The sequence below is a fragment of the Siphateles boraxobius genome, unplaced genomic scaffold (assembly GCF_051911475.1).
Source record: "Siphateles boraxobius isolate OS27281-9 unplaced genomic scaffold, OSU_SipBor_1 41, whole genome shotgun sequence".
NCBI classification, from domain to species: Eukaryota; Metazoa; Chordata; class Actinopteri; order Cypriniformes; family Leuciscidae; genus Siphateles; species Siphateles boraxobius.
Window position 1 is genome coordinate 34497221 of NW_027509042.1, and position 13055 is coordinate 34510275.

The 13055-nt window shown below is 35.8% G+C and overlaps 1 protein-coding gene across 4 annotated transcripts in view; it reads left to right on the forward strand.

The window, feature by feature from the left end:
* The window catches only part of agap1 (ArfGAP with GTPase domain, ankyrin repeat and PH domain 1), a 241979-nt gene that overhangs the window by 135126 nt on the left and 93798 nt on the right, over positions 1–13055 (forward strand). For all 4 annotated transcript variants that reach the window (XM_077199206.1, XM_077199205.1, XM_077199203.1 and 1 more), the window contains 3 exons: positions 2258–2343; positions 3275–3416; positions 5063–5197. In XM_077199206.1, the coding sequence (XP_077055321.1) occupies positions 2258–2343; positions 3275–3416; positions 5063–5197 (363 nt within the window). The remainder of the gene's footprint in view (positions 1–2257; positions 2344–3274; positions 3417–5062; positions 5198–13055) is intronic.

A 13055-nucleotide genomic window follows, 5' to 3' on the forward strand; every position in this document is an offset into this window, starting at 1 on the left:
AAGACCATTGTTCCCTGTTAGACCTGATTAAAAAATATCAAGTTAAATAGTATAAATATTTAAAATATTGGTTAAACCAGTTATTGGTCCATCTCAAATCTGTGTATGATTGATCGTCTTTGCTGGTTATCATGGTGATACATAGTTGGAGGTCAGAGGTGAAGGGTGAAAGTTTAATAGAGAATAGTGGAGTGGCCAAATCTCCAGATGACCATGGAATGTCCAGGATATGAAGTGAGAGTGAGGCTCTCTCAGGCCTTCGGTACACAAGCCGATTAGCCACATAGAGCTGCGATAAGGTTAAGAAGACCCTCTAACATCTCCAGGAATCCCCTCTGATCCTCTTATGTTTCAGCAAACCAACCAAGCAACAGTCACCCTCCCTTCTTCCCCTGGGAGAAAGGTGGAGAGAAGTCTCTGTCACACTGATCTCTGACCGCCGCGGTCTCACCTCAGATGGGACGTTCTGACCTTTAACATTCTCTATCGTCGGACTGGATGTTTGAAAACAAATTGTTTTAGTTGACACCTTATTACTCCATGGGTTCAAATACTTGTTTTGGCTGAACCCTGTGGGCAGAAAACTTCACCTATGCATTTCAGTCACAAGGGAAAAACTCATGTTAATAAGGTTTAGACCAGTGGTTCTCAACTTTTTTTTGAACTGGCCTCCACAATTGTCAATCGTCCAACACAATATTCAATGGTTCCTCATTCAAGATACAGTGAAATATTTTCAAAATCTTTTTGTCTTATTTACTTAACAGAAATTGGGATTGTCAATATATTATATTAATGAACCACATTTTTTCTTCTGAGGGGAAAATTAATGATAAAAAGAAATTAGTTAATTACATTTTAAACAACTTTATTTCAACAATTTTAATTGAATTAATGTCTGAATAAAATTCTGGGATTTAATCAATATACTAACTTGTGAATAATAGTTCCTGAACAGTTCTGTTAATTGAGATGTAAAAAAATTGAGATGATTTTCTCTAAGAATTTCTATTTAAACAATTCTGACGGAAGGTGTTTTTACACTAACAAACAAAAAATGTGGTAACATATTCCATTTATTCATTTATTTTTATGAAATACTACTGTAAAAAATCATAAATGTTTCTACGCATTGGCCGTTTTTCAATATGAGTTCTCGTACGTCATCATCGACCGTCGAAGTACGGATCCAGTACTCAAGAACGCAAGTACAGAGAAGGCAGGAAAGTAACCAGATGTGTTCTTGACCCGAGAGAATCAAACCGTTTCTTGTTCTCACTCAAGAGATCATTCCCACTGAAAAACCCCACTTGACAGCTTGTGAAAGTAAACGTATGTCTTTTTGATTGGCATAATTTCAATAAAGTTATAAATACCCTGATAAAGTCTTCAGTACTTATTAATTGGCATGTTTACAATAATTAGGTTAATAAAGCATAACCATTATAGGCCTATATATATACAGTACAAACACATTTACACATACTCATGTAAAACAAAAAGATATCAAGTAATAATTAAATATTTTTATAGGTTATGAAATCTGTGATGTTCCGTTTTATTTATTGTGCATTGGATGGTGCTGTCCTACTGCCTATTACGTCCTGAACGGTCCGTTCACAGCACATCTCAATTCTCAGAAAGATGCATTCTGTGTCCTCGTGTCCTTCAGAGTTTGTTCTTTCAAAGTAGCCTGGCAAGACCACAAAAGCGCAAGTCTGTTCTTTGCATTCAATTGAGAAAAAGCCATTGTCATATGAACAACCAGTCAGTAAGTACACTATTAGCATGAGCACATTTTACGAGCGTGAAGCACAACATGACACAGTGTGTTCTATGCTGTGTGATTTTGATTCACTAAATTGACCAAGCTTGTTCATTAAGAATCAGCTCTTTGGGAATAAAAAGAGAGAGATTCTGTAGGAATATAAAAACTTGAATCGTATACCAGAATACCAAAACTTGAAATCCTTTGCACTTTTCACAGGAAGAGTAGAATTATAATGGAGAGAAGTTGCAAAGAAGCAGTGTAGCTCATCATTTATTTAATAAATTCACAGTACTTATTTTTTGAATATTAACTTCGATTTGTAGATCAAATTATTTACCCAATAAAGTAATTAGAAAATAACCAGATACACATACCCTTCTCCGTTTCCATGTCAATCAACAGTCCACCAATCATCTCATTTTAGAAGTAGTAAATGTATTAGCATCATCAGGCTCTTTAAATTGATTGGCTGCTTCTGTTGGACAGGAGGGCGTTTTAAAAAGGAGATCGTGGTGGATGGACAAAGTTACCTCCTCTTAATCCGGGATGAAGGGGGACCTCCGGAGGCGCAGGTAGGAAGTACAGCGGATGTTCTGATTCACAATGTTGTGCCTGAACTGTGGATGGCGTAGCTAAAACAATAGATTAGTTTTGTTTTACAGAGCCGATTGAGTGGAAACCATGATGTAAAAGAGTTTACATGAGGTTGATCATGTTTATTTAGACCAACTGACTTTGTTAGTCATAAAATGCAAACAGGAAGTCATTTGGCTGCTTTCACATGAACTGTGAAATATGAATTGTATGGTTAAGTCTCAATCCACTTCCTAGTTCAGTAAGTGCACTGTAGACTTTTTAACCGTATAAATCCTGTGAGCATTGGTTGCTCCATGGATTCACTTACCTGAAAAGTCTTTCAAAAAGTATGAAAATGTATGAAGACAAACTGACAAAGCCTTATTTTTCTGTCCTTAAAAGGTAAGATGGTATTTTTCATCTTAAACAAATCAACAAAAAAAATCTGCAAAATAAAGTTAGTTTTAGTTATTTCATCATGTCCTTTTGTAATTGTATAGGTTTTTTTATATATTATTTATTTATTTATTTCAGTTTTAGTTATTTATTTCCAGTTAATAATTTTAATGCTTCAACTTTAAGTTTACTGCCAAGGCAAAAAAAAAAAAGTCATCTAATATTTTTATTTTGCATAATTGCGATGTTGTTGATAATTGATAAATAGCCCCTGTAATTTAATGTCTGGCTTTTTAATCATTTTGTAGGTAATAGTCATCTGTGTCCCAATGTGTAGTGGTTCAAAGCCCTTGCTAGTACAAAAGTTCACATTCACAATAATCACATCGCAGGGAACGGGGAGCGGAATGAGACACAGCCTACGATTCTATGATGAAATATAAGTGCAGCCTATTTTTAACAATGTTACTTGAAAAATATTTCTCTCTCCCTTTCTAAATTGTTCCCACTCTCTCAATCATTTTCTCTCAGTTTGCATTGTGGGTGGATGCGGTGATATTTGTGTTCAGTCTGGAAGATGAGATCAGCTTTCAGACGGTCTACCACTACTATAGTCGCATGGCCAACTACCGCAACACAGCAGAGGTGCCCCTGGTGCTTGTGGGAACTCAGGGTAAGTGTAGGCACACTAGAAGAGGAAAAAATATATCTTATGACAACAACTCACACTCAAATTCCAAGGCCATATTCTTTAGTGGTTTGGCAACAAATTTAAAGACCAGAGTTTGACTAGACAGAATTTCTTTAAATATTTTCAGGGGTTTGTTTGGTCAGTTTTTAATTATTATCATTACGATTAACACAAACACCTCAGATGCATTAAGCTATGACTGTGTGTGTAAGCATTATTTATAGATCTTTTTATAGACACACTACCTCTCAAAAGTTAAGGTTTTTTTTGGGGGGGGGGGTCTCTTATGCTCACTAAGACAGCATGTATTTGATAAAAAATGCATTTTTTGCAAAGACAAAAAATTGTGAAATATTATTACAATTTAAAATAAAGTTTTTCTATTTTAAAGCTGCAGTCTGTAACTTTTTGTTGTGCTTTTAAAATTGAATTTAAAGTATACAAATATTCTATAATGAGCGAGTAAACCATGAATCCATTTTCCATTGTTTTTGCCTTATCCTGTATCACTACGGTATATCTATAATTAGTACACCTATAATAAGTGTTTGTATTCAGACTGGTTCTGCGTGACTCGTCATAGACATAAACAGAGAGAAGTAACTCCGGCTACAATGCTCTCCTGCAAGACGCATGCAGTTCTGTTTATTAACCACTATAGCGCCAAAAGTTAGGGACTGCGGCTTTAAGATATTTTAAAACAATATAGTATCCTGTGATGTAGGGATGTGCCCGAAGCCGAATTCAGAAATAATTTAACGGATTATATAGTTCCACAATTATATAGTTGGGTAATTATATTGTATATAATTTGCGGGCATCAGGGAGCCACTATTAAATTGCTTTTAAATTCACACTAGCTTCTTACTTTCGCTTTTGAATTCGTGATCTTGCGTACTCTGTTTATAGTAAGCAGCGGTACTGACCACACATTTTACTGATCAGATATTTGTCAATGACACTCAGGATCTGTTGCTCACCTAATCCTCCGACAAGGTCTTGTCAGCCATTTTTCCTATCTTCACATGATAAGTGAAATCTGATGTACTGTAATGTATCCAATTACTGCAGTAAGCCTAATGGTGTCCCTCTAGGGACTCCATATTAATTTTCTGTGCCTTTCGAATTCGGCTTGGGCGCATCCCTACTGTGATGGCACAGCTGAATTTCATCAGCCATTACTCTAGTCTTCAGTGTCACATGATCATTTCTCACATTTCTTACTTATTAGTTTTATGGAAACACTACTACATGTTTTTTTTCAGGGTTATAAATAGCATTATTAAAATATAAATCTCTTCTAATATTATAAATGTTTTACTAATGTTTAACTTTTGATCAGTTGCTGGATGAAAATATTAATTTCCTGATTTTTTTTTTTAAATCTTACCCCAAACTTTTAAACACACACACATATATAATATATATATTTAAAGTATTAAGTAATGAAAAAAATTATACCCTATGCATTACTTGTGTTTTCAGTATATGAACACTAGGGGGTGCCACACTATAACCAATGGAAGATTGTTCTTAAATATGTCCACAAGATCATTTGATGCAGTTAAAGCCTTTTCACCAGTGTTAGTTTTAAAAATGTTTTTTTGTCTCATCCTATCTATTCACAGATGCAATCAGTGCAGCTAACCCTCGTGTCATCGACGACACACGCGCTCGTAAACTGTCCAACGACCTGAAGAGGTGCACGTATTACGAGACCTGCGCTACCTACGGCCTCAATGTGGAGCGCGTCTTCCAGGATGGTGAGTCTCTTCATACTGTCTTAAATAAGTTAACGTGAGCTTTAGGTGTTTAATGTGTTTGAATTTACTGGCAAAGTTATCAAATAAAGGTTTAAACAAACACAAGGTCATCAATGGTGGTTTTAATTCAGTGTTCAAAAGTGTCAATTGTACGTCACCTCTGTTAGATCAGATTGTTTGCGGCACCAGTTGTAACAGCGCATGCTTGGAGAAGTGATACTTTCACATCATGTAGGTTACAGCATAAGAAAATGGAGGCAGAAAGTGCAAGGTGACTTTGCTGTTGAATAGCTGGCTCAATCTGGCTTAATCGGCTCTTAATTACAAGCTAAATGGCCCATCTCGTCTTGTGTGGCTCTGTGTGGTAAAGAGATAGCTGTGGTGTTCTGTGTGCTGACATTTGCTTGGGCACTTTGAGAAAAGCGTGATTTAAGTGCTTCATTAAACGTTTTGAAGTTGTTTTGTTTATTTGCCCACTAAACTGTTGAGATCAGTGAGAACAAAATTTTCTAGGACCGATAAAGTGAGGATGAAGTTGTGAGATCTGTGCTCTAGGGGGCGCAAGACGTTAAGAAATGAGGCTCATTTCAGAAGATTTTTTTGGATGTGCTTATGGGTTTTCCTTGTTGGAAAATTCACATCCTCTTTTTGATTCATTTAGATGTCTTTGGTCTGTTGCGCGTTCATATTTCGCACCAGATTTCATTTGGAAGCGGACCTAGACCCACCTTTTCAGGGATCTTGGTCCACTTTTTTGGTGCGCACCAGGGTTCGGATGGCAGCATTCACACTTATTCAAATGAACCACACTAACAGAGCAATCGCACCAGAGTCTGTTTTAATCGAACCAAACTCTGGCAAGTGTCAACACACCCTAAATGTACAATAAATACAAGTAGCAAACTTGTATTGCATACATTTATGAACATGTGAGGGTTTGTCCTCAGTAGTGAACCTTTATGGTATTTCTTCAGTTGTAAATGGTTCTTCTGGCCTCACAGAGGAACAAGAAAGACATTTTCGGACCTGGTTAAGTGCCCCATCATGTAGAGAGCTGGGAGAGCTAGATGACTGCTGTAGCAAGGCTTGGTCTGAGATGCGATGATGGGTTGGGGATGGTGGAGGGGGCCTTAAGAACCAATGCTAACTTAGTTGATCTTGCCAGTTACAAGCATGCATTGTATAAACCTGAGGAAACATGAGAGATTATTGAGAAAAGAAATGGAAATCCAATAAAATCATTCATTCAAAACGACACTTTTTCTAACCTTTCCCTGTTTGTCGTTGTGATGTTTGTGTTGTTCTATGTAACTCTGTTATGTCTGTTGTTTGCATGCGGCTTTACGTGGGTTTTGTGTATTTGCACATGCAGATGTGTGTGTGGCTGGGCGGCAGATGCGCGCAGCTCTTCAAGGCTGAACCGTTCAGTGCTCCGTCCAGGAGGGAGATTTACACTCTAAACGCTCAGCTATTATCCTCTTCATTATTACACTGTTGGCTGCTGCCGGGACTGCTGTAATTGAACTGTGTGTGTAAAAAGAGTGGCTGCATGTCTGTATGATGGCCAAGCTCATCAGCAGCACTAAATGAGAGCAAGAAAAGGCTACATTCCTGATCATTACTGACGCTGTCTCTTCGCATCTCTCATTTCATTATCCTCAATTAATCATGCATTCTAATTATCCACTGTAGTGGAATGTATGGATGAGTACCAAAATGATTATTTTAATGTTTTTTGTTGCAGTGATAGCATAGCAACTACCCAGAGGTGTGTGTGTGTGTGTGTGTGTGTGTGTGTGGGTGTGTGTGTGTCTGTCTGTGTGCGCGCGTGCCACTCATTCCATTTTGTTTGCCTGATTTGGGCCTATTATTGTCATTACTACATAATTAAAGAGTTTTAATAATTGGCTCACTGCATATTTACAGGCTCTGTATGATTCTGTGAGGGAACTGGACAAAAGCTGTTGATGTTTAGGATCATCTCACATTAGAAACAGTATGGATGGAACTTAAGTCTGTTTGACTCCATAATCATGTCACACTGGAACAATGCAATATTTGTGTGTGTGTCATTCTAGTATTTAATGAGAGGAAGAAAAGTATCCTATCTGGCTTTGTTAAAATACAATTTAATATAATGTATTGTAATATAATATAGGTTAATATAATACAACATAACATAATTTAACAACATATATGTTTTATCAAAAAGTGTGCTTGTTATTTCTTATATAAAATGAAAATAAATGTAAAATATATTTTTTCAGACTTTTTATTTTGTTACTTAATTTTTCAACGTGAAATAAATATTGTGATACACTATCGTACAAGGTCAATTTTTCTTGAAGCAGTTCTGCTTTGTTAGTGTTCTCGATTGATTTGAGAGATTCAGCGGAGTATTAATGTAAGTGCAGTTTATCAGGAAAATTGTTTGTTTTTTTATAAAGAAGCATCATGCCCATTGATTTGCACCGCAGTTTTATGCATGTTTGATCACCTTGGGTTACTTTCTGTCACAATCAATTATTACTCACTCGAAATTCATAATTCCTAATGGGACAAAAGTCTATACATACAAGTTTGCTCATGTTTAAGAACAGGGCTCAAGCTCCTCATGGCCTTTTGCCTCTAATAAATGACAATTGTCTTTGGTTGAGCATGCAGTAATATAATGACCTAAATTGCCATAAATCAAATAATGCAGGCGAGCGAGTTGCATTGCTTTCCCAGAATCATAGAGATGCCAACACGCAAATAACAAGAACATTAACCATTAAAAATAATTGGTGCACTAGTTATCTGCATTAGATTTATGTAACAAACTGTTTACGAGATGGCCAGTGGAGAAATAAAGTGAGGCAATGTATTCAGTCAGGGTCAGCTGAGGGTTTATCCGAGTAGTAGTTTTTTTTTGTGCTTTCCTATATGCGCCCACTGTTTAAATCGAATCCACGGTTCTGAGCGCGCATCTGGACGTGGGTACGTGTGTATTTCTACGCCTACAGAGTGTGTGTATGTGTTTGTCTGTGGTACTTGGTTAGAGGAGAGGGGTCCTGACAGTTCCCCAGCCTGCGTCCATCAGCGTGCTAATTTAATTATCCTAATTACCCCCAACCCCCCCCCCCCCCCCCCCCCAATCCTTCCCCTCGCGCGCGCTGGCTTGTCACATTGTCAGAGTGAGGATGTAGAGCTTTGTTAGTGTACGCTAACAGCTAACGAGGTCTGCTGTGCACTTCCTCTCTCTTTTTCATTCTCACTATTTATATCTTAATCTCTTTCATAGGCCCCTGTGGTTTGACCATTACTTTCATTGTTAATGTCATATATTTCGTATTGGAGTTATTAGTTAAATTGTAGTTGCCGTTTTAAAATTGTCACCAAAAAGCGGTGAGGACCGACCATGATGGCACATGTGGGTTATTTGTGGAATATTTGCTAAAACTATATCAGTAGTTTTTTTTTATTTGATTAGTGTATTAAAACTGAAATGTGCAAGAACAACTAGACAAACAATAACATTTTGATTAAAAATGTCCAAAATATCATTAGTTTTAATTGTTGTGCTTATGCAAGCTCTCTTTAACTCTTACACATTGGTTTGAGTATAATCTTGGCTTAAATTAACTTTTGATTTGTTTATTTTGATAACTTCATCCTTACAATCGTGGCTCGGCAACTAGTTCACAACGTGTGACCTAGTGGTTTTGAGAACCAGGGGTTCTGGCTCTTAGTCTGCCGTTACTTTACAATAACGTTCATTTAATTAGCATTAGTTAGGTAACACAAACTAGCCTGTATTAATCTTGTTAATTTCTTCATATACTAATATATTTTAAATTTTGAATGGAGATGTATAAATTAACATTAGTTAATATATTATGAATGAAGAAGAATTCACCATGAACTATAATGTATTTATTAACGTACAATACAGTTCAAAATCTTGGGGGCAAAAAGTTTTTTTTTAAAAATGTTTTTCTAACTAGTCTCTTATGATCACCAAAAGTAAATTTATTTGATCAACAACACAGCAGAACAGTAATATTGAGAAATGTTATCACAATTTAAAATTATTATTATTTTTTTTCATTTTAATACATTTTAAAATATAATTTATTCCTGTAATGTCAAAACTGTATTTTCAGCAGACATTACTCCAGTTTTCAGTGTCACCTGACCCTTCAGAAATCATTATAATATGCTGATTTCCTGCTCAAGAAACATATCTTATCAATGTTGAAAACGGTTTAATATATTTGTGGAAACTGTGATACTTTTTTTATTCTTTGATGAAAAGAAAGATTTACATACGAAAAGAAAGAATAAACAATTATTTATTCTAAATAGAATATGTATGTTACTTTTGATTAATTTAATGTGTCCTTATTAAATAAAATTATTAATTATTTGAGAAAACTTGCTTATCCCAAACTTTTGAACAGAAGTGTAGAATAATAAATGCGACTAAATATGTTGTTCATTGTTAGTTCATGATACTTTAGCTAACGTAAATGAATTTTAGATGTATGTAAAAACCACACACACACACACACACACACACACACACACACACACACACACACACACACACACACACACACACACACACACACACACATATATTCATATTCTTTTATTTTGTCTGGGTTATTGCACTGGAAAGGTCAATTTTTTTCTGTAATTTTTAGTGTATTTTATCACCGTCTTCATTTGGGCAGAGAAAACACTACAGTTCTCTCGCATCTACGTGAGGACCAAGTCAGGACTCAAGGCTGTCCAATCAGATCAGTGTTGCTGTGTACATTTGTGATGGATGGAGAGAGAAAAAAGCTGTCAGCGTGTCATAACTATCACTGTTACACCTGTGGCTTAATTCCCTGCATGCGGGACGTAACGGTTGGATTTTTTGTGTGGATGCGAGTCTGTATTTACGCGAGTGTATATTTTGTCTTGTATAGCAGGTCTAATTACTGAACAGTAAGTGCAGGAGCTCTTCGACCTTTATACAAGATTCCTGGCGGGTGGTTCATCTGCCCTGCTCTCCTTCAACTCATTAGCTAATATTTATAGCACACTGTTACTAACCGCTCTGACAGCAGCCTGATAAACATACCTGTGTCTTTATTTAGTCTGACTCACCTGTTCAGTCCATTCTCCCTTTGCACGTTGTGGTCTCTTTTTCTCTTTGCTTATTTCTCTCTGGGGGTCGAGGATAAAGGTCAGTCTGTTGTATCAGCTCAGCGTTTAGATGAGAGGTCACAACCTGTGTTGCAGAGTCGGGGGTCCAGATCTTTGTTCAGCAGGGTTGAATGATATGTTGACCTCAAGGTAGTGTAATTGAGTGAATAAATAAACACAGCAACAACCAATAAATTAGAGCAAGAGAACGGTTGTGAATTAATAGTAGAGCTGCACGATTCTGAATAAAATGTGACCCTGGATCAAAGAACCAGTCACAAGTAGCACAGGTATATTTGTGGCATAATCATAAATGGCCAACTTTAAAAGCGATTTTCTCAATGTTTTGATTTTTTTGCACACTCAGATTCCAGATTTTCACCCTCGGATTATCAGATTTTCAGTACATTATCTCAGCCAAATATTGTCATATCCTAACAAACCATACATCAATGGAAAGCTTATTTATTCAGCTTTCAGATGATGTATAAATTCTCAATTAAAAAAAATTACCCATGTGACTGTTTTTGTGGTCCAGGGTCACAAATGAGAATCATGATTTTTTCTTTTAAAATAGAGCTCACAATTCTCTCACGATTCTGAAAAGGCAACTAAACAGAAGTCTATTAAAAAATATTTATTTAATTTGAATTAATAAAAAAAAGGTTTGAATGAATAATTCAATGACTCACTCATAAAGACTTCACTTGTTTCATTACTGCATGAATCAGCGTTTGAATGAATGATTCATTGACAAATAAATTTAAGTCACTTGTCACCACCTACTGGTGTAAAAATATAATTGATACAATCTTGATTTGAAACGTCAAGTGCGAAAGAGCATTTAGAGATCGATCGACAATCGGTTTTACCAATATCTTTCATGATATTTAAGCATTTTTCCATAATCTGGTATCATTTTTTAAAATATCAGATTCACTGATAACTTGGCGCTAAAGAATAGAGACAAACTCACAGTCACGTAACCGCCAAGTCATGTTCAAATAAAGACATACATGAATTAGATAAAACATCCATGAATGGAAATAAAACCGCTCAATTTAATTCCCTCTCTGTTATCTATGCTCATCATTCTTCTTATATAGTGGCGTTCATAGTGCCATTCATTGATGGAAGTACTCCATGGCCACCGTATGCAGCTTTAAACTAGATCCACTCATCTTAAACTCCCTATATTATATTAGCATTTACTTTATAACCTTATTTCGCTTATAAACATTTAAATAATTAAATCTGAGTGGAAATCTGTGATCTCTGCGAAAAGTTCTGTGTAAATGCATAAGAACAGCACTCTGTCAGAAAGTACTGTATTTCATAATCTAGACTGACAAAACCATTATTAATTATTGTGATTAATTATGACGTGTTCGTTAATTTGTTTATTTTTCTGTCAATGTATGTGTATTCCAGCGAATTTTCCAGCGTATTCTGTTCACTTAAATGTTTTACAACACAACACAAATTACTGATATTAGTCCTATAATATTTTCCTCTTAGATTAAATTATTAATTCATGAGGCTTTTTTAATTTGCATCTAGGACTTTATTTGGTAAAGTGTTTTCTAAATAGTTTATGCTCATGTCTGCTTACTGAATAAACATGAGTTTTTATGTGCATTGTGGAAATGTTATTCATATCACAGAGTTTACCTCTAGCATTTTATAATCAAATTTGTATACCAGTAAAACACTGTAATTATATATGTGGAAAGTAACCTGACTATTGATGTGCACTTTGTCCCAATTGTAGCAGAAATGTATTCTAATAGGATTTGTACAAGCAATAGCAGTGTTTTACAAGTGCGCAAATGTATAAATAACTACTGACAAATGTCTTCAATGTATTGTATAGCTGAGAATATTCTTATTGGCTTTAATAGAAGGCACAACTCTCTAAAATCTGAAGAAAAGAGAAGCTGGAGTGAATGGTCCTCTATGATGGCTATGCTTCTGCTTCTCAGACCTCCTGCCATAAATCTGATCAAACGGGAAATGTTTCCGGCAGGATAAATGGCTGCCTCTCACAGGGGAGCCAAGATTGATAGTCAAAGTTAAATTGTATTAGCTGTGCAGTTTAAACATTTAACCCAGTCTTATCATAACTGCTCTTAACACTTAAAGTAAAATACAGCAGGGGTGTCTGGAGAGGGATCTGTGGACATATATCTCTCACCACCTCCATGCTCCTGCAGTGCTATTGTCCAATAATACTTTAATGGCTTGACTTATTATGAATGGTCATTATAAAGCTCTCTAGAAGATTCTGGGTGATAACAGAGTTGTGTTTTCATGAAGGCCACTGCGGCTTTGTGAGCTGCATTGCTGTTAACATAAGGGTCAATGACATAATGCTCTATTTTTTTTGTACAAATTTATTCATTTAAATTCCTATCGGTCTAGGTAACTCGTGCACACAATGACTTGAATACACTGTTTCTATAAGGAGCGTTTTTTTATTCCACATTTTTTATTTTATTTATGTTTTGAGGGGCATAAAGTAAAGATGTCAGTGTCATACAACTGCCATTATGTCAAGATGAAAAAGCCTCATTAAAAGAATATAGTGAAAATAGTTTGAAAATGTTTTTAATAATAATCCGGTGTCTGAAGTAAAATGCTCAAAACATCTCCTGAGAAAAAATTACATGGTCAACCTAGT